We start from the raw sequence: 21,253 nt of genomic DNA on the forward strand, positions 1-21,253 counted from the left end.
GGGGGGCAGGGCTACGTGTGAGTAAGGGAAGACTAGGAATGCTGCGATATTCCTCTGCTCCACATCCTTCCGACCCCTTTCACTTCTGCCTGATCCGAGCCATCAGACTGCAGCCAGGGCAGCAGATGTTGCTTATCTCCCATATGCGATACAAAGGGATGCCTGCCGATTGCCATCCAGCTGCTGATCTCTTCTCATGGTCCCATGTTCACTCACGTAGTCGGTGAGCTGTCCGTAGGCAGAGAAGGCGTGGGCGAGACCATCGTCCGAGGTGTTCCACGACAGGTTTCCGACGTAGACCTTGGCAGCCATTGTTGAGTTGGATGTGAGGTTGGTATGTGTGAGTGTACGGGAAATGATGCGTTCGAGTCGACTGAATGAATCGAGAATGGGATGGTAAAAGTGGCAAGGGCAAGTCGAGGTGAAGAAGTTTATTCGTGTGTGAGCTCTGCGTGCGTCGAAGCGGAGGGCCAGGCGAGAAGAAAAGCCTGGACGAGAAGAGAGGCGAGCGGCGCTTACGCAGTGCGGCCAGTCCAGCAGAGGCGAGCGCTGCCCCTCTCCGCGCTCATCTCATCATGCACCCGCACAATCTCGACTTTTTGATGGCCGCATATACGCCCCTGCAAGAGACTCACCGTGGGCAAACTCGTCGTGTCTGTCGATGAGGATGAGAGAAAGAATCTCGCAGAGGTTGACCAGATGTTGGGGATTTGACGTGTGCGTACAGCCGCTGCGACTTGATCAGAGGTATGTGGTCAGAGCGAGAGTGATGAAGCGCGCAGACGTGGCTAGTGGAGAGCAGGTGTGGTCGGGTGTATTGGAGAAGCGGGAAGTTCAAGGTGTCGAGCGATGGCAGGAGCGAGGCGAGACAGCGAGCGAAATAAGAACGTGGTGCTGGCAGAAAGAGGATTGGTAGGGGAACAAAGGGCGAGACAGGGACGGTGATTGGACGGATGGATGTTGGCTAGGACCACGGACGACGAACGACGGACGACGGACGAGAATTCAAGACGCGTGCTCCTCCTCAGCTGCTGTGGCACGGCGGCTGTTGCGGGTGGAGATTGCCGCACACGGGGCAGGGCAACGGATCGCTAGTGTTGGTGTGGGAGCAATAGCAAAAGGTCTGGTAGCCCTCACAGCATCCGTACTGCCATTACCACGCACGGCAGTCCCGTGGAAGACCAGCGACGCACGTGACCTAGCGCAGGCCAGTACGCAACATGAACGGGCTGACAGATCTGTGTATGACAAGTTTATCTGCAAGCGGCTGCCAGAGGCGAGAGGCATGATGCTCGAAGTGGCGCTGCAATGAGATTGTCGCCGGGCGCAAGGGACAAGCCGTCACCATTTAGTGAGATGAGGCGTAGAGGTCACCAACCAGCGGCGAAAAGCTGAAGAGGGTCCACCGATGCTCGCTGCCAGGCCTCTAGGGTCGCGTTGGCCCCTTGCGAAGTGCTCTCGTGGCTTTCGAGCAGGGGTCAATATGATAAGAGCAAAGGGAGCGCGGCTCTTGTCGGCGGCTGCTGTACAAACACGCTTCAACTGAGATGGCTCCAACCCCGCTCGCAGCGGAGTCAGGGCCAATCAGGCTCAGCCTCATCGCATGACTTGGCGCCGCGCCACATCTCTGAATTTGGCAATAGGGGTTCACCCAGAGCTCATCGGGATGCATCGCGTACTCAGGATGCGAGCTTGAAGGAATGTTACGACCTCCAGTTCTGGCAGGCGCGTTGGGTCCCTCGTGTATTGACTGAGTGCCCCTCGCGTGCTCTCCCCAAAGACACGACTCAGGGACGGGATTGGTGCGCCCCGTACGGCATGCCCTTGTACCACGGAATTCAATCGCAACGACTGAACATTTTTTTGCCCGAAAGCAAGGGTCAGTATAATAAGCAAGAGCAAGCTGATGACTGATTCTGCCGGGCTCGCAGCGAGCCCACGCTGCTGGGTGCGGGCCGGCGGCGGGAAGAACAAATGCAAGCGTGGACGGTGTGTTTATGTGTGCGTCTGCGTGTGTTCCTGCTGCTCTGATGCTCCGGCCGGTCGGAATTGATCGGTGTTTCTGCCGCGGAGGTGCGAGAGGCAGTCTGGTAGCGAGAGAATCCTGTTGTCGTTGTTGCTGCTGCTGCTGTTTGCCTGCTGCTTGCATCTTGGCCTGGTGTAAGGACTGAAGCTCGCTGCGTGCCAGTCGTCGGCGCTCGACGGAATTTCGTTGTTGCGTGGTGTTTTCTTCCGACGGCAGGACGCGCTGCTGAGCCTCGTCACAAACATCGGCAGGGGGCAAGCACGCAGGCAGATTGACTGCGCTCGTCGGCGAGGCGGTCGTAGCCGAGACGGGCGGGCGGCACCAGAGGAGCCAAGACACAGCCAGGGGCGTCTGCCAATCTGCCCGCCCGCTTGCCCGCCCAGGCTTCCCTTGGCCAGCTCCACCCCACTTGACCACTCACGGACAAGGCCGTCGCCCGTCGCCCGAAGGCCGCACTCAAGGTCCTCGCGCCGAAGGAGGAAACGGCCATCGAACCCTCCCTAAAGACACCCTCGACCACACCTCCCCCTTCCAATCCATTCCAAAACACCATATACCACCCTCCCCCGCACCCATCTCTCCCACCCCTCCATCAAGGGTTATAAGCAGTTGGTCTCACACGCCGCAAGACCTCTACTGCCTTGCCTCAGTCCGCTCCAGAGCCCCTCTCTTTACCCCTTTGCCACCTGGCGCAACTGCCTCCTTGGCTAGCACTCCACAACCCTTTTCCCTTCACTCGGCCCCTTCTTGCCCACGGCGCGCACACTCACTCTTACACGCTCCTCGTCGTCGCCCATCAATACTCCTTCCTCGCTGCTCTATCTCCACACCTTGAGATACCTTCTATCCTCTCAACACCACTTATCATTGGCGGCAACTTCTTCAGCCTCCCCCTTACATCAGCCCTATCGCTAGACCGCGTGACGTTGCTCATCAGAGACACGTCCTTGGCAAGAGTTGACACCATTGTCTACTAGACGCGCTGCACTGCCCCCTTCACATACACAAACATGCTTCAATCGAAAATCATCACAACTGTCGTTGCGGCCGCTGCCGCTACGCTCTCCCTGGGAGCTTCGCTGGCAAGCGCCGCAAGCTCGGGAAAAGCCCTGACATACGAGGTCATCAACGATGACTCCTTGGCATCGGCCATGATGCTGGGTCTCATCAACGAGGACTACGTATTCATCATGGACAAGGTCGAGAACAACCGTGCTCGCGTCCCTGGTTACGACAACAAGCCAGTGTGGGGTTCCATCCTCAGTCTGAGTGATAACTCTGTCACCGCAATCGACGTCAACACCAATCCTTTCTGCGCTTCTGGTTTGATCCTCGGTAACGGAACATGGGTCGTGGCTGGAGGCAACCAAGCTATCTCCTACGGAGGCATCTCCATCGGTACCGCAGGGACCGCGGCCGACTACCCGTACCAAGACTACGATGGTGGTAAGGCTTTGCGTCTCCTGAATCCTGTAGCAAGTGGGTCCGACGTTTCCTCAATCCAGTGGCTCGACCAACCCGGCGGCGTGCAGATGCAGTCTCAACGTTGGTATCCGGGTGTCGAGTCGCTTCCGGATGGCTCCATGGTCCTCATTGGTGGTGCCATCAATGGAGGATACATCAACCGCAATTACCCAAACACCGACCCACAATACTCCAACGGTGGCTTGACCGGTAGTCTGCAAAACATCGATGGTGGTGGATCGAACCCGACTTTCGAGTTCTACCCAAGCAAGGGCTCTCCTGTCCTCTCAAAGTTCATGGCCAACACCAGCGGCCTCAACATGTACGCGCACATGTACTTGATGCCCAGTGGTAAGATCTTTATGCAAGCCAACTACTCTACCATTCTGTGGAACTACACCGCAAACACAGAAACCTATCTTCCGGACATGCCCGACGAGATCGTCCGAGTGTACCCAGCTTCCGGAGCCGTTGCCATGCTCCCCCTGACATTGGACAACAACTACACTCCAACCATCCTCTTCTGTGGTGGTCAATCAGCTCCGGAAAACCAGTGGGGCGACTTCACGGCTCCCTTCTTCAATCCTCTGACTCGGGCTGCTTCGAGCGCTTGCCACTCCATCCAGCCTGAGAATGCCGATGGATCGATCAACACTGCTGCTGACTACGTCTTTGAGGAGAGCCTGCCCACGGGCCGCACGATGGGTCAGTTCATTCACCTCCCTACCGGACAGATGTTGATCGTCAATGGTGCTGCCAATGGTACTGCCGGTTACGGCAACGTCACCACTACGATGGCCTCGAATGCTGGCGGAAACTACACCTGGGCGAACGTCTTCTACAACGCTGACGGAACCAATGTCACCACGGAGAGCATGACACAAGAGCCTTCCTACACACCAGTCCTCTATGACCCTGCCATGCCCGTGGGGTCGCGTCTGACTCAGAGCGGTTTCGGCTCCTCGACTATTGCTCGACTCTACCACTCGTCTGCTCTGCTTCTGCCCGACGGATCCGTCTTGATTGGTGGATCAAACCCGCACATGGATGTCACTCTGAACATGCCTACGACGCCAATCAACGGCGTCACTTGTTACAACACGACATATGAGCTGGAGAAGTGGTACCCTGACTACTACTTCGAGACCAGGCCGAACGTCTCGGGTCTGCCAGAGTACATCCTGTACGGCGGCAACACCTGGTCCTTCACCGTCGACTCGAAGAGCATGGGCAGCAACGCCAACTACAAAGCAAACAACACCAAGGTTATGGTCATCCGCCCTGGATTCTCGACCCACGCCATGAACATGGGCCAAAGATCAATTCAGCTCGAGCACGCATTCACGGTGAACGACGATGGTAGCGCCACTTACACGGTCATGCCAATGCCCACGAATGTCAACCTTTTCGCGCCAGGCCCCGCTCTCCTCTTCATCACCGTCGACGGTATCCCAAGCTCCGGAAAGTACATTCAGATCGGACAGAAGACTTTCAGTGGCACCGTCCCTTACGATTATGCTAGCAACGCCGGGTCGGCCCCCACCCTTCCTAGTTCGGTGACCAACTCGAAGTTCTCGTCTGCTGCTACAAGTAGCAGCTCGGGCAGCTCCTTCGGAACCGGAGCCATCATTGGTGTTGCCGTTGGTGCTGCCGTTGTGATCCTTTTGATCCTGCTGGGTCTCCTTTGCTGGAGGCGTCAGTCCAAGAAGCGGGCTTCGAAGGGGATGACAGAGGGCTCGGCTAGTGCAGGCGCTGGTACTATCTACGGACAGTCCAGCTATCGCGACACTCCAGGCGGAGAGTACAAGAGAGTCAACACTCCTTCGAGTTCCGTCCACGCTTTCGCAGCACCTCTCCGCAGTGGGACACCAAACACCGATTACGACAGCTATCGGATGAATGATGTCAGCGGACCAAACACGCCGTTCTACGACCACCCGAGGGACTCGACACGCTCGCCCCTAGCATTCAGTGCTTCAGCTCAAAGTGGTTGGGGAGAGCACCACAGCGGTGACGCAGGCGACTACTACAAGGACAACATGGACCGCTCGGAACCTTACGGCAGCTACCGAGACGACCATATCCCCCATCAATGATTGCTGACTTGCTGCAGCGCTTTGATGAAGCTCGCTGGAGGACAGCTGAGCAACGACTAATTTGATGGACATGACTTCTCTGTGGCTTCTCTGGCCCAATCCCGTTCCATCCGGAACATCAACAACGAATACTACCGCTTTCATCTGGACAATTGGTTTCGGTCTCGGCTTTATTTGCGGCTTGGTCAGGGTCTCCGAATCCTCCTTCGCTCGCAGGCGTACAATCATACGTTTACACACGGTCTCTACCGCTCTTTTCCTGCCTTTCCGAGTCATCATCACTTCCATTCAACGCATACGATTTCTTCTTTCCACTCTTCCCGTGCGGCCATTTGCACCTTTTGCTCTCCCTCTCCCTCCCCCGTCCCTCCTTCATATTTTCCGCTTCCCTCGCCAGCACCCTGTGCGTCGTATGTGTACTCAGACCTACTTCATACGTCGACCTTTCTCTGTCCCTTGCAATTTATACACTCCACTCTGCCCTGTCCTGTCCTGTGCTTCTTCTGAATTTGACTGTAGCATTGAGACGAGTTCGCGGCACGCCCTGCCACCGGATCTGGCCTGAATCGCTTGCCTGCTTGACCGCCCGATCGCTTCCCCTCGGTCGTCTCTGCGCCCAGCCGGCTTCTGCTTCCGTTCCGTTGCTAGACCCTTTTTCCAGTCCCACGCACGCAAGCCCGCACGCACCCAACTAACCAACGAGGCGGTACGACGATCCGTCCCCTGATATTCCCCTATCATCACCTCCCGTTGCTCTGTGCCCCTGTTTCTGCACGTGCGAAGCTTCTGAGCTCGAGCTTTCAACATACTGTGATCTATATCACGCTCACTTAGGCCTCGATGCTCTTCTGAGCACTCCATTAGAGCTTGGCGTGGCTCTTTCACTCCCAAGATAGACTGCTACGATGGAGCAGCCTCGCTCCGACTCTGCTTCGAGTCATCTCAGGACGTCTTCAGTCTCGGAACAGCCAGGCTCTCCCTGGTCACGTCCTTCGTTCTCGCAAGCGTCTGGCTCCATGGACGAAGCTCAGTGGCCTGAGCCTCCCCTATCTCCCGGCTCTTCTTCCGGGCACTATGAGGGTGATCATTCCAGGAGGAGGAAGATCAGTGAGAGGGCCAAGGACCTCTTTAGAAGGAAAGCTACAGACAAAAAGGATGGTACTCAAGGCTCTTCGACATCCGACAAAGGCGGTCTGCCTTCCGCTCAGCCTTTGCCCGATAATCAGCTGCCGTATCAGCCTCGGGTCAAGGTAGGTGCTGCACGGCCCCTAAAGATTGCGCCGCCCAGGAGCCCCCTTAGCGCTGAGCCCTCGCCATCTAGTCAGCAACATCCCAGCAACAGCAATCTCCCGTCGATAGAGGCAAGGCTACACTCGGTGATGCCGTCTGCCAAGGCTTCGACGTCTGGAGGCTCGTCTCACTCGCCCAGCCTTCGATCGCCTTCGCCAGAATCAGGGCCTTCACTGGCTGGATCTCGGAGAGGGTCACAGCTGGCACCCCTGACCATAGATGAGACAGTGATAAAGCCCAGAATTATCGAAGACATCGAAACGTCATCAGCAGACAAGACGCCTACCGTTGCCTTTGGCCGCTCGTCCGAGCTGCCGACTTCTGCAAGCGATATGCTTGGGACGCCTCGTCAGCCCAGTCGCAAGTTGTCCCTCACCAGAGGCACTGAAGTAGCAGGACCTTCTGTGGAAAGCCCTCCTACAAGGTCTCACTTCCAACTTCATAGGCCGAGATTGCCCCACCCTTCGCGGAAGAGCTCTGTTGACCTCAACCGAAGAACTGCTCGAGGACAGAATGACTCTCATGAGAAGGAGACGGCTGGGCCGCCAGGAGCCTTTCCAGTGGCCCCTTCCTATCATCCGAATGCCCATCCTACCCTGCAGCCTCCTCGCGTTGCCTTCAACATCCTTGATGGTCCCACCTCAAGGGACAATGCCACTGCCTCGTCTGAGGATGTCGGGGCCGGTGTGACACTACCTGAGGAGACTCTTCCGCCCGCCAGATTGCAAAGGCCTGCTATCAAAGTCAAGATCATCACCTGGAACATGGGCGGAGGTTCGCTGCCGAAAGGCGACCTGGAGGTGCTTTTGGGCCGAGTCGGAGGATATGTTCCTCCGGACGAGGGCTGGGACCTCGACCCCGAAAGCGACGTCGATGGCGGAGAAAGCTCCGACGGTGGGACCAAAGGCGAGGATGCTGCTGCGCAGAGGGCGAAACGAAAGGCGCGAGGGAAAGGTGTTCCCGGGCAGGAAGGTACCCCGCGTCACGACCGGATACCTCCTCTGCCCCACGATGATGGTCACCCGTACCATCTGCTCATTGTCGCTGGTCAGGAGTGCCCTTGGGGAGATGGAAAGCGCATTGCTACAGGACTGGGCGTCGCAGGCGAACTTGGCGATCTGGCTCGGACGAAGAGCAAAGTACAGCCCAGCAAGGCAATGAAAGACGCCGGTACGCCAAGTCTGGCAGGTGCCATGGACCTTTGGTCCCCCGGCGTTGGCACACCAAGGGCACAGGCTGGAGAGGAGTTTCCCTTCGGCTCACCACCTCCAGCTAACACGAGCAGCGGCGTGCCGGCTCCAGCTCCGCACAGCAAAGGTCTCGGCGGGAAGGGCTGGAGTGAAGCATGTGAAGACTGGCTATGTAGAGGGCCGGCAGCGCAGACGCAAGCAACCAAGGGCCTGGCTGCTACGGCCGAAGCTATCATCCACGGCAGAGTCCCAGCTACGCAAGCGCCATCACGATCCGAAAGTCCAGAACCCTCTGCCTCTGTGTCTTCCCACACGGAAGGTGGCTCGATGACGCATTCCTCTTCCGACGACTTTGAGACCATGTCACCCTTTGGTGGATCGCCTCCTCAGCCTGGAAACTTGTCGAAGGGTCTCATTGCTGGCCGAAGGCAGAGCACCGGCGGTACTTTGACCGTCCCGAAACCAGATCTTGGTCGAGCAAGCAGCACCGGCACGGTTGGTCAATTGGCATCGGAGGATAACAGCAGTAGCAGTGGCGCTAACAGTATCAACACTGCAGCAGAGACATTACGTGTTCCCTCCCCTGCGGGCCCATCCCCTAGTGCACCTATCGTCAAGGACTTTGCTGCGATCCCTGCTCCGCCAACTACGCCCGATGCCGCTACTGCTCGGGACAATGCCAGGCGTCAATTGCATCTACAAATCCCAGGTCAACACTCTGAGAACCCGCCCCACACCATTGGAGCCTACGAGCTGATCGCTAAGGAGCGCATGGCGATGGTCTACTGTGCCGTCTACGTGTGGCGAGGCTGTCGCGACCGGGTACGCGGCGTGTCACGAGGCCAGGTCAAGAGCGGACTACTGGCTGGTCGAGTCGGTAACAAGGGCGCTGTGGGCATCAGCATCAAGATTGGCCAGACTAGACTGCTGTTCGTCAACTCTCATCTTGCTGCTCACGAGGGCAAGGTGCAGACTCGCTTGGACAATATTGCAAAGATCAAGCGAGAGTTGAGAGTTGACACCTTCCTCCCCACCGATGATCCGCGCAACCGTCTTGACGATGTCACTGAGATGTTCGACCACGCCTTCTGGCTTGGTGATCTCAACTTCCGGGTCGACATCACCAGGCAACACGCAGACTGGCTCATCATGCAACGGCGGTATGACCAAGCCATAGAGTTTGATCAGCTTCGCAAGGTGATGAAGGAGGGCAAGGAATTCAAAGGCTTCAACGAACATCCTATCACCTTTCCTCCGACGTACAAGTATGATGTGCTGAAGACGTTGAAGAAACCGAAGAAGGAACGCACAGTCAGAAGGATCCTGCAGAGGAGAGATCACGCGGCAACGAACCTCGTCACGTCTCCGACCGACACTGCAGATGATCCGGACCTTGACAGCCCAGTTCGCTGGGAGGCGATGGGTAGTGGAGAAACAACGGGACTGGTCGCCAAGCGCACTTCGCAGATTCACCCGCAACAGCAGGGGACTCAAGCGGGACAGTCGCTGTCCGATCGAGACAGAGATCAAGAGTATACAGATGACGATGCCAGCTCTATCTCATCAGCAGCTTGGGATTCGTCAGGCTTTGCCAATCAGCTTGGTACTGATTCGGATGAAGAATCTTCCACGTTTGCTGCCTCCTCGTATGGCGTCAGTCCAGTAGATCCGGTAGTCTCGAGCAACACCAGTGCTGCTCAGGGTGGCGCTATCTTCTCCCATGGCGCTGCTATAAAGGCCAAGCTTCGCATCATGGATCTGGTACGTTCGGCGACTGGAGCAAGCAGTGAGCATGGATCTGCAAGCAAAAGAAAGGAGAAACATCGAAGCCGGGACTTTTCGGCTGGAACCCCAAGCCAGCCAACTACTCCGAGGTCAGATCGCAGCAGCCCATTCTTCCCGCCTTCGCAGTCGGGAGAGCAGCAGGCTCTGTATACCTCTCCGAAGGCCTCCGCCAGTGAAGCGCTGCCCGGGCTCGCCCGCAAAATGTCGAGTAAGGCCGCTTCGTCTCTCCCTACCTTCTCTTCTCAGCCCGGCGACAATGGCCTGAGGCATCAGAGCTCAATCGCTTCAATGAACTCGGTACAAGGGTCAGCAGGAAAAGCGCCTAGTTTTGGCTCTAAGAGGCCTGCTGCAGGCCCAAGAACACAGACTCCTCCGACACTTGCGCAATTTGGGCGCCGTTCGTCAAGTACTTTGGATGCCGAGGCAGTCGCTGCAGGCATGCCGCGAAGCGAATCGACTGCCAACCAGCTCGCAGCTGAAGCCGAGATTGAGGAACAGAGGTATGACACAAGCGCAAAGCAGCGAGTACCCAGCTGGACGGACCGTATTCTCTGGAGAAGCAACGTTCCACTCGCGCCTTCGGAATCTGAGAGCGTGCCGGGCAAGATGAGCAAGAGCCTATCTGCCATCAAGGCCGCTGCGGCTTCTACCTCTTCCCGAGCATCGCAGCACGTCCCGCTTCCTGGTCACCATGAAAGGCGAGGAGGCTCGTCTGTCCCGCTACCCAAGCGATCTCAGACATTCTCCCATCCTGTCTCGAGCATGGACAAGAAGATCGCGGAAGAGGATGTGGGCGGATCTGACGAGGGGGGTGACTTACGGGACGCAGTTCCTCAGAGGGGCCGGGGAGGCACGTGGTTCAATTGGCACGGCCCTCCCAAGAATGGTAGCCGCGTGAGCAGCTTGGATCTCTCTGGTGATACAGCAGTCGTCAAGAGTACGAGAAATTCGATCGGCTCTGCGCTGTCTGTTCAGCCAACTCCGGACACTTCGAAGCGTTCAAGCAATGAAGTAGTTCCCGTTTCGCCGATAGACAGGCCCGCCGCGGCCAAGCCCTTGATGCCCACCACGCCCAAACGGACGGCCTCTGCAGGACACACCTCGGCATTTGCGCGTCCTTCGTACACCAGAGGACCCATGAGCTCCCCTCGCCTGGCAGCACTTCGAGCGGTCAGCTCGCCGTACGACGCCAGTCACGATCAGAGGCTGCCACCGTCGCCTAGCTCCGAGAGCCGCCCAGAAGTCCCACTCAGTGCGCCCATGCAGGCCTCGGATAGTAATGGCAGCAACACACATTCGAATCGCAGAATGACCAGCTGGTGGTCTTCACACATGCCCTCTATCTTGACGGCACAGGGAGCAGCAGCTGCTCTTGCCTCCTTTGGCGGACCGCGAGATGGCCCTCACCAGGCGCCCGGCGATCCTATCAATGTTGCAATTGTACCGCCCAAGCCGGAGCTGATTGGACCAAGGAAGGGAGAGGTGCAGTGTCTGCTCTACAAGAGCTTGGATGATCGGGAGATGCGGGCCCTGGAAGGGAGGAGTGACCATCGGCCGGTGATCTGGATCGGCAGCTGTGGAATATAAGGCGCGACCGTGCCTTCGCCAAGGTTGATGGCTCAGTATACACCCAGGAGAAGCTTGACAGCTTCCGCCTCACTTTTCCCATTCTATAGAACGTGGCGTGCCCTGCTTGTAACTGTAGCCAATCAATATACCGACGTCCATCTTCTTGCTGATGTAATTCGGCTCCGCTCCGCGTCCCTGCGTGCATTTTTTGACTGATCGATGCACTGACGCCGCTTCAGTCCTTCTCGTCAGCGCTCATCCCCCACGCCCCCAATGCCAGGGGAGCTCCTACTCTGTCCTTCCCCTCTATAGACTTGAGTCTTCTAGACCATGATCAACCAGACATCCTACTAGGTCTCACTCATCGCGTTTCGATACCTTGCTGCGCTTTTGGACGTGCGCAAGAAGAGGGGTCTCGCCATCGTCGCGCCTGGAGCTTGGGCGGAGAGGGCATAGCTGCTCTCCTCTGATCCCGCGAAGGGGTCTGGGAAAGTCTCCATGATCGTAGTGAGAAGTCCTTCCTCGAGGATCCTACTACGAGAGCACCTCCAAGCTAGACTTCTACACTCGTCTCTGGGAAGACAGCAGCATTACCAACATCCGATATGCTGCCTCCACCAGCAGGTCCATCGGCGGCGGGTGGCCACCACCGCTTCCTCGGCGACGAGCGAGAGATGCTCTTGCGGACCGCTACCGCTGAGCCCATCTTCCAAGCGTCGTATTGAAGCAACGAAATCACCGCTACTCTTGCTCGCTGCTCGCCACGCCTCGACAGCAGCTCAATCTCAATCGCAGCCACCTCCGCCTCCGCAATATCTCCCCCCATCTCGATCTCAGCCTCGACCTCGTCCCAGCGTAGCTACCCGCGAGGAGCTTCCAACACCCATCAAATACCTCTGCTACCTATCAGGCGAGCTACGAAAGCTTCGAAGCCAGACAGATGATCCATTCCGGATAGCTCGTGAGCTGGATCGGAGGATTACAATGGAAGATATCAAGGGCAAAGAGATCCGGTCCCACGTTCCTCATGTGCGCAGCCTGCTCACAAGTCTGCTACAGGTAGCCGAGGGCGTAGACCTTGATAAGACTCTGTCGGGACAAAGGCAAAGAGCGCTATTGCCTATTGCAAAGCAGCTCGCCAATGCCTCATTGCTGCTCAAGCGACATAGCCGTTCATCCTCATTGCCAATCGATGGGACAATTGAGGCAGGAGAGCAAATTTTGCGCCTTGTGAAAGGGCGTGAAGGCGATGTAGCTACACAAGCGCTCATTGGCGTTGGCCTGGCCCTGAAGGGCGATCTCGGAGCAGCCCTGACGAAGATGGAGGACGTGATGCAGGTCGCTCGCGCTGCGATTGCCGAAGGCCTAGAGCAGGTACAAGGACTCGATCCGACCAATCATCGATATACTGAGGATTTCAGCCGCCTGCTACAGTCCGTCATCGAATGTGGCATCGAGTCCGCTCTCGAAAATCAGCTTCCAGCCAAGGCCGAGCAGACTCATCGTCACATTCTACTGCGATCGGAAATGACACGGCTGCGGATGTCCCTCGATACCGCCTCGCCAGGTCCTGAAGTGTTGGCTGCCTCTGAGAGAATCAAGAGGCTGCTGCGCCGTCTGCTGTCATGCAGTCCCATCCTTCCCTTTGCATCTCGCGACTACCAAGATACCCAACGAGCTCTTGACGATCTCTTCACAGCACTCACTAGACCCGATTGCCAGGAACTCATCGGCTTTGTCCTCGGCTTTGGAGACGTAGAGGTCCGGACGCAAGCCCTTCTAGCTCTTGGGTTCGGTTTGGCTCGACTAGACCGGCTAGACGAGGCAATCTCTGTCTATGTGAGAGCAGACGAGGCCGGCTTCAAATTACCTGAACGCTTTGCAAGAAAGCTGATCCGACTCTGCACGACGGGAGGCAATACATCGAGCATGAGAACCGTCATGGACGTCTTTCAGAGACAAGCACTCGACGCTTCCACTGGCTTGATTCGTCTTGAAGAGCAGTCTTACCTCGTCCTCGGATCGTTTCTTGGCAGGCGAGGGCAGGTGGACCGCCTGCGTCTCCTGTGGCAACGCTTCCTCGAGCATTACCCAAAGCATGCTGGATCTTGGGCCCTCAAGCATAATTTTCTTGAGGCCTACGGCCGAGGCAACGATTTCATTCTGTTCGAGCGCCATCTCAACGAGAACTGGATTCTGCCCGGTTCGAGTGAGACCAATGCTCGCAAGAAGACCTTTGATAATATGACCTACATGACAGTCATCAATGCCTATGTTCGCTTTGGGCGGATGGAAGAAGCTGAGCGCCTCTTAGGACAGCTTCAAGGGAGATACCGGGAGGACATTCTTCTGCCAGCCCACAACGCCGTTCTTCGCGGTCACTTTCGCGTCCGCGATATTGCTAAAGCCGGAGCACTCTGGTCAAAGATGGTACAGCAGGGACCAGAACCGAGCCACATCACCTATGACTTGATGATCAAGATCTTCGCTAGGCGCGGAGACCTTCCTACCGCCTTCGATTTCTTCCATCTGATGCAGCAAGAAGGCTTTGCGCCTTCTGCGCAGATCTTGCCTCTGTTGATGTCTAAGCTCATCAGATCGGGAGAGTATGCCCAAGCGGAAACGATGTTCCGTTCGATGCTGAGGAACCCTCATGTGCAAATGGATGTTCGAGCATGGAATTGCATGCTCGAATCGCTCGTCTACCGCAACAGTCCCCTGAAGCAGGTCTTGCTGGCCTACGAGGAGATGAAAAAGCAAGCGCTCGCGCCGGATGGTAGGACCTATGCCCTTCTCCTGACCAGTGCTTGCGATGCCAACGCGATTAGGACTGCTGAGCACTTCTTCGCAGAAGCTGATTACATGGGAGCTCAACCAGATGCTGCGACCGGTGATAGACCCTCTTCTGTGTCGCAGAGTACTTTCTTTGGTGGCGATGTCGGCAGCGAGCAACAGGCACCGGTGCGACTCCCAGTCGAAAACATCGCAGATGAGCCACACAAACGTCCTCTACGGTTCGCGCCTAATCGAAGAACCAACGTCTCGCACTTTTCTATCCTCATCTATACCCATTTGCGTCTGGGCAATGTCACCGCTGCCAAGGAGTACTTTGACGAACTGCAGCGCAGGCGTGTGGGCGTTTCGGCCATCACATGGAGCATCCTGGTCAAAGCTTACATCGACAGTGGCAGCGAGGCCAATATGCGTCTAGCCCGCGACATCATCCTGCGCCAACTTGGCGAGGCCGATGAGGACAAGGCGGATGCGGAAGAAGGGCAGGACTCGGACGAGACAAGCAACGCTCGCAAAAATCGACACCGGGACGCTCAGATACTCTATGCCCCTTTGCTCACCCACTCTGCCAAGCAGGGAGATTCGAGTAGAGTCGAGGCCATCTTGAGCGAGCTAGAACGAGATGGTGTCTCCCTCTCCATGTCAACTCTGAGCATCGCGCTGGACTGCTATCGCCACAGGTACGACCTAGCCCCTATGATCTCCATCTGGAATCGCATCTTCGAAAAAGCCACTGAGAGATCAAACGATAATCACGACTTCAACTTCGATGCGCCCCCCTCCACTCCCACTTCAGGCCCAGCAGCGCTGTACTCGGGCCGTCGAGCGGCGCGAAGAGGCGATACTGACTCGCGTCTGAGCCAGGTCAAAGTGAGCCCTGTGCGGAGGAATGCTCTGTGTCTGCCTCTCTCCATCATGCTCGATGCCCTCGCAAGCGAGGATCGACACGAGGACATCGCCGAGATCTGGTCCGACGTGCGCTCTGCTGGCTTCGCTTTTGATCCTTACAACTGGAATCAGCTCGCCGCTGCCCTCGCTTCTGCCGGACGTACAGAAGACGCTCTGCGCGTGCTGGAGAATGTGCTCAATCAGCTGACGCCCGCGACGGAATTGCAGCGGTTGATCCTCAAGGGACGTCAGGCGAGCAGACGCGCACGAGGAAGGGGCGAGAAGGAGGGAGATTCCACTGGCAAGGGCAAGGAGGGTGCGAGGAACGAAGACCAGACTTTGGGAATCAGTCGAGGTCCCACTCGAAGGGCCCAGCGTGAGATCTCCGGTGGTCAAGTCTTCAGTGGCGAGCCTCCGCGGGCCAGAGGCAACGGCTTGGAGGAGGACCCCGGCGAAGAGGGGGACGAAGCCTGGGATCGTATCGCCGCTGATGGCCTCTCGGGCCGCTCGACAGCCGATCAGGCTGATGGCACTGCCACTGCTGAGGGTGTAGAGGAGAGGCGAGAGATCCTCCGTCTCCTCGACGAGCAGAATCTTCTTGATCAGAAGAGACCCTTCTGGAAGGCACAGCGCAACACGCTTCTCCAGATCGAAGCATCCCTATTGCGCTTCTCCCAGCAGCATCAGCAGGGGCAGCAAGGGCAGCAAGAAGGGTCACTAGGTCCCGAGGGCGAAGCCGAAGGTGGAGGTAATCCCAATGGCGAGGAAGTGGGAGTGGAAGTGGGAGAGGGAGAGCAAGAGGCTCGCACCCTGCGTCTACTGCAGCGCTACCCTCGTGCGGCAGAAATTCTCGAGGCGCACAGAGCAAGAGAGGCCTTTGTCAGGGGTGAGGAGCTCTCGAGGGCGGAGAGGAGCAGAAGGAGTTCGTACGCTTACTAGCTTAGGGGAGAGGCGTAGCTGAAGGGAGGGAGAGGGGAAGAGGAGGTGGGAAGAGGGGAGGCACGGGAAAAGGGAAAGGAGGGAAAGAGAAGCGGTTTGTACCCCATCATTGGCTCATGACAACAGTATCACTATTAGCATCACTCCGTCCAAGCATTGCCATCCCGCATACACGAAAGACCAACGGACAGACAGAGTGGCTGAGGCCCCCAGTACGGGTGACTGTATTGAGACTGAATGATGAGATTGGTGGTGGTGGTGGTGTGCTGTGATGAAGTTGGTTTTGTTTGGTGCAAAGCCTGCCTGCCTCCCTGCCCACCATGAGGTCCATGTAGTCTTCGACCCTTACTTCTACTCTTTTGCCTCCTCTTCCTCCTCCATCTCCCCTCGACGGTAGATCTCCCTTTTTCATCTTTCTCTCCCTCCCTCCGATCGATGATACTTGCGCCGAGGCGACGTCTACCTGCGGTTTTGCGGCGAGTCTGGGTCCTCGTCGGCACTGTGAGGTAGGGAGAGGAGTGAGTCCGGTCAGTACTGCGATGTTCAACAAGGAAAGGGCAAATCTCCAGCCCACTCCCTCGGACCTCTTGCCGCCCCTTTCCCCCCCCCATGTCCACCTCATCTTCCGATCAAACTCACACATTGAGCAGCAGCGATCCCGAATCGAGCATGATCCTGTTCTGGCTTCCACTGAGAATCGTAGCGATATCCCTTGCCGCCTCCAATTTCCTGAGCTGTAGGAATCCCTTGGACTTCTTCATTGCCTCTCCGATGAGCTCGGCTCCCTTTGCCTCTCCCTGCGCCCGCACAATTGTAGCATTCTTCTCTTGCAGAGCTTGGTCCACCAAGAAGGCGGCTCGTAGGGCCGTCTGCTGAGCTACTTGCTTGGCTTCGACTGCGTGGGTGAATTCGGGAGAGAAGGCGACGTGGGTGAGGGAGACGTCGTCAAGGAGGAGATTGAAGCGACGTGCTCGCTCTGTAAGATTCTCCCGCACTAGACGCGAGACCATTTCACGTTGAGTGATGAGCTGCGAGGCATTGAATTGGGCTACGACGGACTTGAGGACTTCGTTGACGATGGAGGGTAGCACCCTCTCGTCGTAGTCTGCACCCAGCTCCCGGTAGATGGTAGGCAGGGCCTCTACTGCTGGCCTGGAGAGGACACGGCAGGTGATGTTGACCATCTGCAGATCCTTTGTACCAGTCAGACTGGGAATGCTGCGCGGCTTGGCTCGCACGTCGTAGTCAATGGGTGTCTCGATCCATGGGATCTGCGAAGGAGAGATGAGAGGTAGGACGCTGTTCAGAGAGTGGCTCTCGGGGGTCATGAGGGACGCAGGCGGTAGGAGCTCACCATGAAATGTGTTCCTTCTGGGTAGATCTCTGACTTGACACCCGTAAATCTCGAGTACTTGACTGCCCTGTGACCTCCATCAACTGTGGACAAGAGAGGGACAATGGCGGCATACAGACACCCATCAGTCATCCAAATGCCACGGCCTGTGCAGATCTTCCTGCTCTCCTCGCAGGTGGCCTCGGCTGAGCCACTCACCATTGAACAAGCTCTGACTGATGGCGAAACCTCCACCGACGAGTAGGATCAATCCCGAGCCTCCTAGCAGTCCACCGGACGGTCCTGGCCTTCCTCCACCACCACCGCCGCCCCCACCACCTGCGCGGATCTGCGCCTCTGCCTGCTTCCTGGCCTGCTCAAAGAGGCGGCCCAGCGCCTGTCTTCCGCCGTTGGCTGCCATTTGGGGAGCGTGTGAGGAGGTTTCAGCAGCGTAGGAGAGGATGTACCCAAGAGTGTGGGTGTGAAACTGTGCTGATGCTGCTACTGCTGCTGCTAGTGTAGGATGAAGTGAGCGATGGCGGCGAGTGGTCGGTGGTGATGGCTCTCGGCTGAGTGATTCCTCGGAGTGAAGCGCGGCGGGCGTGAGGTCAGCGCCTTTCCCACAATTCCACCGCGCGTTGTGCCTGGGCCACTCAGGTCCCACTCAGTCCGCCCGCTCCACCCAAGGCACAGATACAAGTGCAGCATACACGCACATCCAGGTGCAATGGTCGCACGCCGTCAGAGATGTCATATAGTCGCCAGCCGATAGCGAGACATGGGTGCTCAGACGTTGAGCAGTGTGTAGTATTCGCTTACTCCCGTCAGTGATGTTCACCTAAACAACATCCATCTGGATCTTGTGATGTAGATTCACAGCCTCAAGGGTCCATGACAAACTGTTCGTCTGCAGTCGTGCGCTTCTCCATCATGGGAGCCGTCTGCAAGGAAGTCTGTCCGGTTTTGGAATGCTCTCTCATCTCACTTAGGTGCGGCATTGATATCTGTCCACTCCCGACTCCTTCATCCGCGCCTCCATTCAGGCCCGCCAGCACCTCTTTGCGCTCCACAGGGGAACGCGAGATCTCGGCCGGCAACCCCGCTGTGCTCAGATGCGCTGCGCGTGATGTAGAGATGGGCGAAGTGGACAGAGCCAGTAGTTCGGCGCGGGTGTAGGTGATCTTGGTCCTGGTGACAGTGGCGGTCGTAGGGAGAGATTGAGCAGGTGTGAGCTCAGAGGCCGAGCTTGAGGATGAGGACACCATCTCGCGCCTACTCACCCTCCTGGAGTGGTGCCAAGTGCGCTTTGCACTGGGGACTGAGCAGTGAAGGAGGGACTAGGGCGCCCATTCGACTTTTGCTGCATCGAGATGGCACCTGAGCCTGCTGAGCTCGACATTCTGTTGTGACCGTTAGCAAGTGCCAGCGTAAAGATCCTTTGGGACGTAGTCGAGCTCAACTCTCGAATGACCAGAGCGTACAACGATGGAACGACAAGGCTAGGGTTCGTGTCATTGATGGATGCTCGACTTCGTTCCCCCCGAGCAGAGAGGGTTGCTACATGGTTGCAACCCGGTAGCAACCAACGCCTTGGCACAAAGTGTTGGTCTAAAGTGGAGAGCAACACGACGCGCCCCGTCCTTTCCGCCCGGACTGCTCAGGGGGAAGACCAATAAACACGGCCTCTGACAAGACACAGTCAGGTCGTTGCGATGTAGCAGTCGGCATCGATGGCCCACATGGACATCGAGTATGACGACCGCACGCACGAGGGAACTGCTTCTTGCTTGCACGAGGTCGCCGTGTATTTCTACAAAACGTGTGCCTGCCCAGCCACAAACACGGCGTGACAGTGGGGTGCAAGGAAGGAGGCTTGAGGATCTCCTACCACATGCTCCCACTTTCGCTCTTCACCCTTCATATGAAGGCAAGAGGAGACATTCCGCCGGTACGAGACGATCATGCCGCTGCTCATCGCACATCTACAGGCCATGTGGTCTGCGTCACTAGGACGTATAGTGGTGGGTCCTGCATAAGCATCGGCATCATTGCCGGCGGCCGAAGCCGAGACTCCTCCATCTCCCCCGCTTTACTACCCTTCTAGTAGACGTTCTCTACGTCGTTTCGAACTTCTCGCCATTTCTGCCGCTGCCTGCCGACGGTCCAGAGCAATGTAGTGTGTTGGTATGAAGCATTACAAGCAGTGGTCACAGGCACGCGCGCAGGCCGGGGGCCGGCGAAAAGTGGAAGTATACAGAAGTTCTGTGCATGAGCGCGGAGCTCCAATGGCGTAGGGTGGTGGTTGAACGATCGTCTACGGCATGTCGGCACAGATCCGCTTCGCCCTGGCCGGTAATCTACACAGATTTTCCTCTGCTCTACTGGCCGACCAGCTGACTCGGACGAGTGAAGATCCGCACTTTCAGGTGTATGGGTCTCGGCTGCAGGCACAACGTGCAGCTGACGGTGTGCGGTAAAGTGAGAAAGAGGGACCCCGGAAGAGAAGCGGAGGCGTGGCAGGCAGAAAGAGAATTCAGGCGGCGTCGGGGAGCGCGGCGGCGGGTTTGCGTGGCGGAGCGGCGCGAGTCTTCTCTGAAGGAGCAGCTGCACGCCAAACGCGGACATGGCCTGTTTCACTGCTTCTGCCGCACCACGCCGCCGCTCCCGCCGTCGGGAACACACCCCGATGGGCAGGCCCAGCAACCCAAGGCAGAGGACAGGGCCAATCAATTACGAACAAGAGAGGGGGGACCGTCCCTCCCTTCATCCGTGTCTCAATCTACATCCTCCAATTGCCGTGTCCGTCCCGTAAGACTCTTCATCTCCTCCTCCCATCTCCCATTGTCCCCACTATCTCTCAAACCCCCCACGCTCTTTTACGGTCTCTTCTGCAAGTACCAACCCACACTCTTTTCAACACCTGTCCAACGTAAAACACATCAATAACCGAAGATTCATTCGCCCTCCTCTCTGAAACTGCCCACACTCTTTACCCTGGGACCTCATCCTCCTCGATCACTTTACTACAAAGATAGCGCTCGAACCTCGTCTTCCTCTCAGACTTGACAACTCTTCCCCCTCTCAATCTCCTTTCTTCGGCACACACTCGCCTTCTCTTACACTCTCCCAACCCACGATCCTTTATTCTTCTCATAATGAGGCCCACACTCTCTCTCATCGTCGGCATGGCCGTAATGGCTGCCGGACTTGCCTCCGCTAGCGTTGACTCCGCCGTCGACTCGCCTGCTATGGAAGTCGAGCGATCTCTGCCTGTCGTCGAGCGAGCCCCCGGAATGGTGCTCCAGAAGCGACGAACCACAAAGGCCACCTGGTACGGTGGTGGTCAACTCGATAACCCTGCCTGCGGTGGTGCCACCCCCACCGACAACAGCATGGTTGCCGCTGTTTCTGAGAATGGACCTTTCCAGTGTGGTGACCACATCAAGCTCTCCAAGGGTGGTAAGAGCGTCACCGTCAAGGTTGTGGACAAGTGCGCTGGTGAGTATCTTGCTCGTGTATGTCGAGTGTCTCTGCAGACCACGTTCTGACCCTGTTGCTTCTGTCCCATCGTCCATTCGTCTCTCAGGCTGTGGAGCACACCACATCGACCTGACAAAGGGTGCTTTCAAGAAGCTTGGACCCCTGTCGGAAGGTGTCATCCACCACATCACCTACTCCACCTAAAGGTGTCTGTCCAAGATGACTCAAAGAGGGTTCACAAGGCGTCTCCCCCCAGTGGGCTCGCTTGACACAGGGCCCTCTCTTTCCACTGTAGCCTCCACCGATCATACCACGCTCTTTTGACTCCACACTCACGACTCTACCGCAACGTTCGCAATCATACACGCAAGGATGGTCCCGAACATGTCACTGTCCCTCA

At 57.2% G+C, this 21,253-nt stretch overlaps 7 protein-coding genes across 7 annotated transcripts in view; 4 read left to right on the plus strand and 3 right to left on the minus strand.

Moving 5' to 3' along the window:
• The window catches only part of BCV69DRAFT_249756 (hypothetical protein), a gene marked incomplete at both ends in the record, with an annotated part of 564 nt that extends 252 nt beyond the window's left edge, over positions 1-312 (minus strand). The window contains one exon of the mRNA XM_025490354.1: positions 217-312. Coding sequence (XP_025347582.1) covers positions 217-312 — 96 coding nt within the window. The remainder of the gene's footprint in view (positions 1-216) is intronic.
• A 2,637-nt stretch (positions 313-2,949) lies between these two features.
• Positions 2,950-5,520, plus strand: BCV69DRAFT_209456 (DUF1929-domain-containing protein). The gene is made up of 2 exons (XM_025489738.1): positions 2,950-5,224; positions 5,301-5,520. Exons 1-2 carry the CDS (start codon positions 3,037-3,039, stop codon positions 5,387-5,389), a joined length of 2,277 nt encoding a protein of 758 aa, XP_025347583.1. The 5' UTR covers positions 2,950-3,036; the 3' UTR covers positions 5,390-5,520.
• Positions 5,521-6,285: 765 nt separating this feature from the next.
• BCV69DRAFT_283306 (hypothetical protein) lies at positions 6,286-11,589 on the plus strand. The gene has a single exon (XM_025492658.1). The coding sequence runs from the start codon at positions 6,492-6,494 to the stop codon at positions 11,436-11,438; it is 4,947 nt and encodes a 1,648-aa protein (XP_025347584.1). The 5' UTR covers positions 6,286-6,491; the 3' UTR covers positions 11,439-11,589.
• Positions 11,590-12,404: 815 nt separating this feature from the next.
• Positions 12,405-16,040, plus strand: BCV69DRAFT_277660 (hypothetical protein; the record flags this gene model as incomplete). The annotated part of the gene is made up of 3 exons (XM_025491164.1): positions 12,405-12,449; positions 12,480-12,794; positions 13,143-16,040. The coding sequence occupies 3 exons, from the start codon at positions 12,405-12,407 to the stop codon at positions 16,038-16,040; spliced, it is 3,258 nt and encodes a 1,085-aa protein (XP_025347585.1).
• A 112-nt stretch (positions 16,041-16,152) lies between these two features.
• BCV69DRAFT_283308 (proteolysis and peptidolysis-like protein) lies at positions 16,153-17,919 on the minus strand. The gene is made up of 4 exons (XM_025492659.1): positions 17,593-17,919; positions 17,395-17,477; positions 16,680-17,311; positions 16,153-16,539 (listed from the first exon to the last, which is right to left on the minus strand). Exons 1-4 carry the CDS (start codon positions 17,792-17,794, stop codon positions 16,500-16,502), a joined length of 957 nt encoding a protein of 318 aa, XP_025347586.1. The 5' UTR covers positions 17,795-17,919; the 3' UTR covers positions 16,153-16,499.
• A 335-nt stretch (positions 17,920-18,254) lies between these two features.
• On the minus strand, positions 18,255-18,772 carry BCV69DRAFT_299554 (hypothetical protein; the record flags this gene model as incomplete). Its single annotated transcript, XM_025494343.1, has 2 exons — positions 18,255-18,561; positions 18,654-18,772. 2 exons carry the CDS (start codon positions 18,770-18,772, stop codon positions 18,255-18,257), a joined length of 426 nt encoding a protein of 141 aa, XP_025347587.1.
• A 1,756-nt stretch (positions 18,773-20,528) lies between these two features.
• Positions 20,529-21,057, plus strand: BCV69DRAFT_299555 (hypothetical protein; the record flags this gene model as incomplete). The annotated part of the gene is made up of 2 exons (XM_025494344.1): positions 20,529-20,871; positions 20,960-21,057. The coding sequence occupies 2 exons, from the start codon at positions 20,529-20,531 to the stop codon at positions 21,055-21,057; spliced, it is 441 nt and encodes a 146-aa protein (XP_025347588.1).
• Between the last annotated feature and the right edge of the window lie 196 nt (positions 21,058-21,253).

Source organism: Pseudomicrostroma glucosiphilum (assembly GCF_003144135.1).
Source record: "Pseudomicrostroma glucosiphilum strain MCA 4718 unplaced genomic scaffold BCV69scaffold_8, whole genome shotgun sequence".
NCBI classification, from domain to species: domain Eukaryota; kingdom Fungi; phylum Basidiomycota; class Exobasidiomycetes; order Microstromatales; family Microstromataceae; genus Microstroma; species Microstroma glucosiphilum.

Coding starts and splice junctions, on each gene's coding strand:
- BCV69DRAFT_209456 (XM_025489738.1), top strand. CDS start 3,037: ATGCTTCAATCGAAAATCATCACAACTGTCGTTGCGGCCGCTGCCGCT. Junction 5,225..5,300: donor TTCGAAGGGGATGACAGAGG/GCTCGGCTAGTG, acceptor AGAGTACAAGAG/AGTCAACACTCCTTCGAGTT.
- BCV69DRAFT_283306 (XM_025492658.1), top strand. CDS start 6,492: ATGGAGCAGCCTCGCTCCGACTCTGCTTCGAGTCATCTCAGGACGTCT.
- BCV69DRAFT_283308 (XM_025492659.1), bottom strand. CDS start 17,794: ATGGCAGCCAACGGCGGAAGACAGGCGCTGGGCCGCCTCTTTGAGCAG. Junction 17,478..17,592: donor CAGTCAGAGCTTGTTCAATG/GTGAGTGGCTCA, acceptor TCTTGTCCACAG/TTGATGGAGGTCACAGGGCA. Junction 17,312..17,394: donor CAGAAGGAACACATTTCATG/GTGAGCTCCTAC, acceptor TCTCCTTCGCAG/ATCCCATGGATCGAGACACC.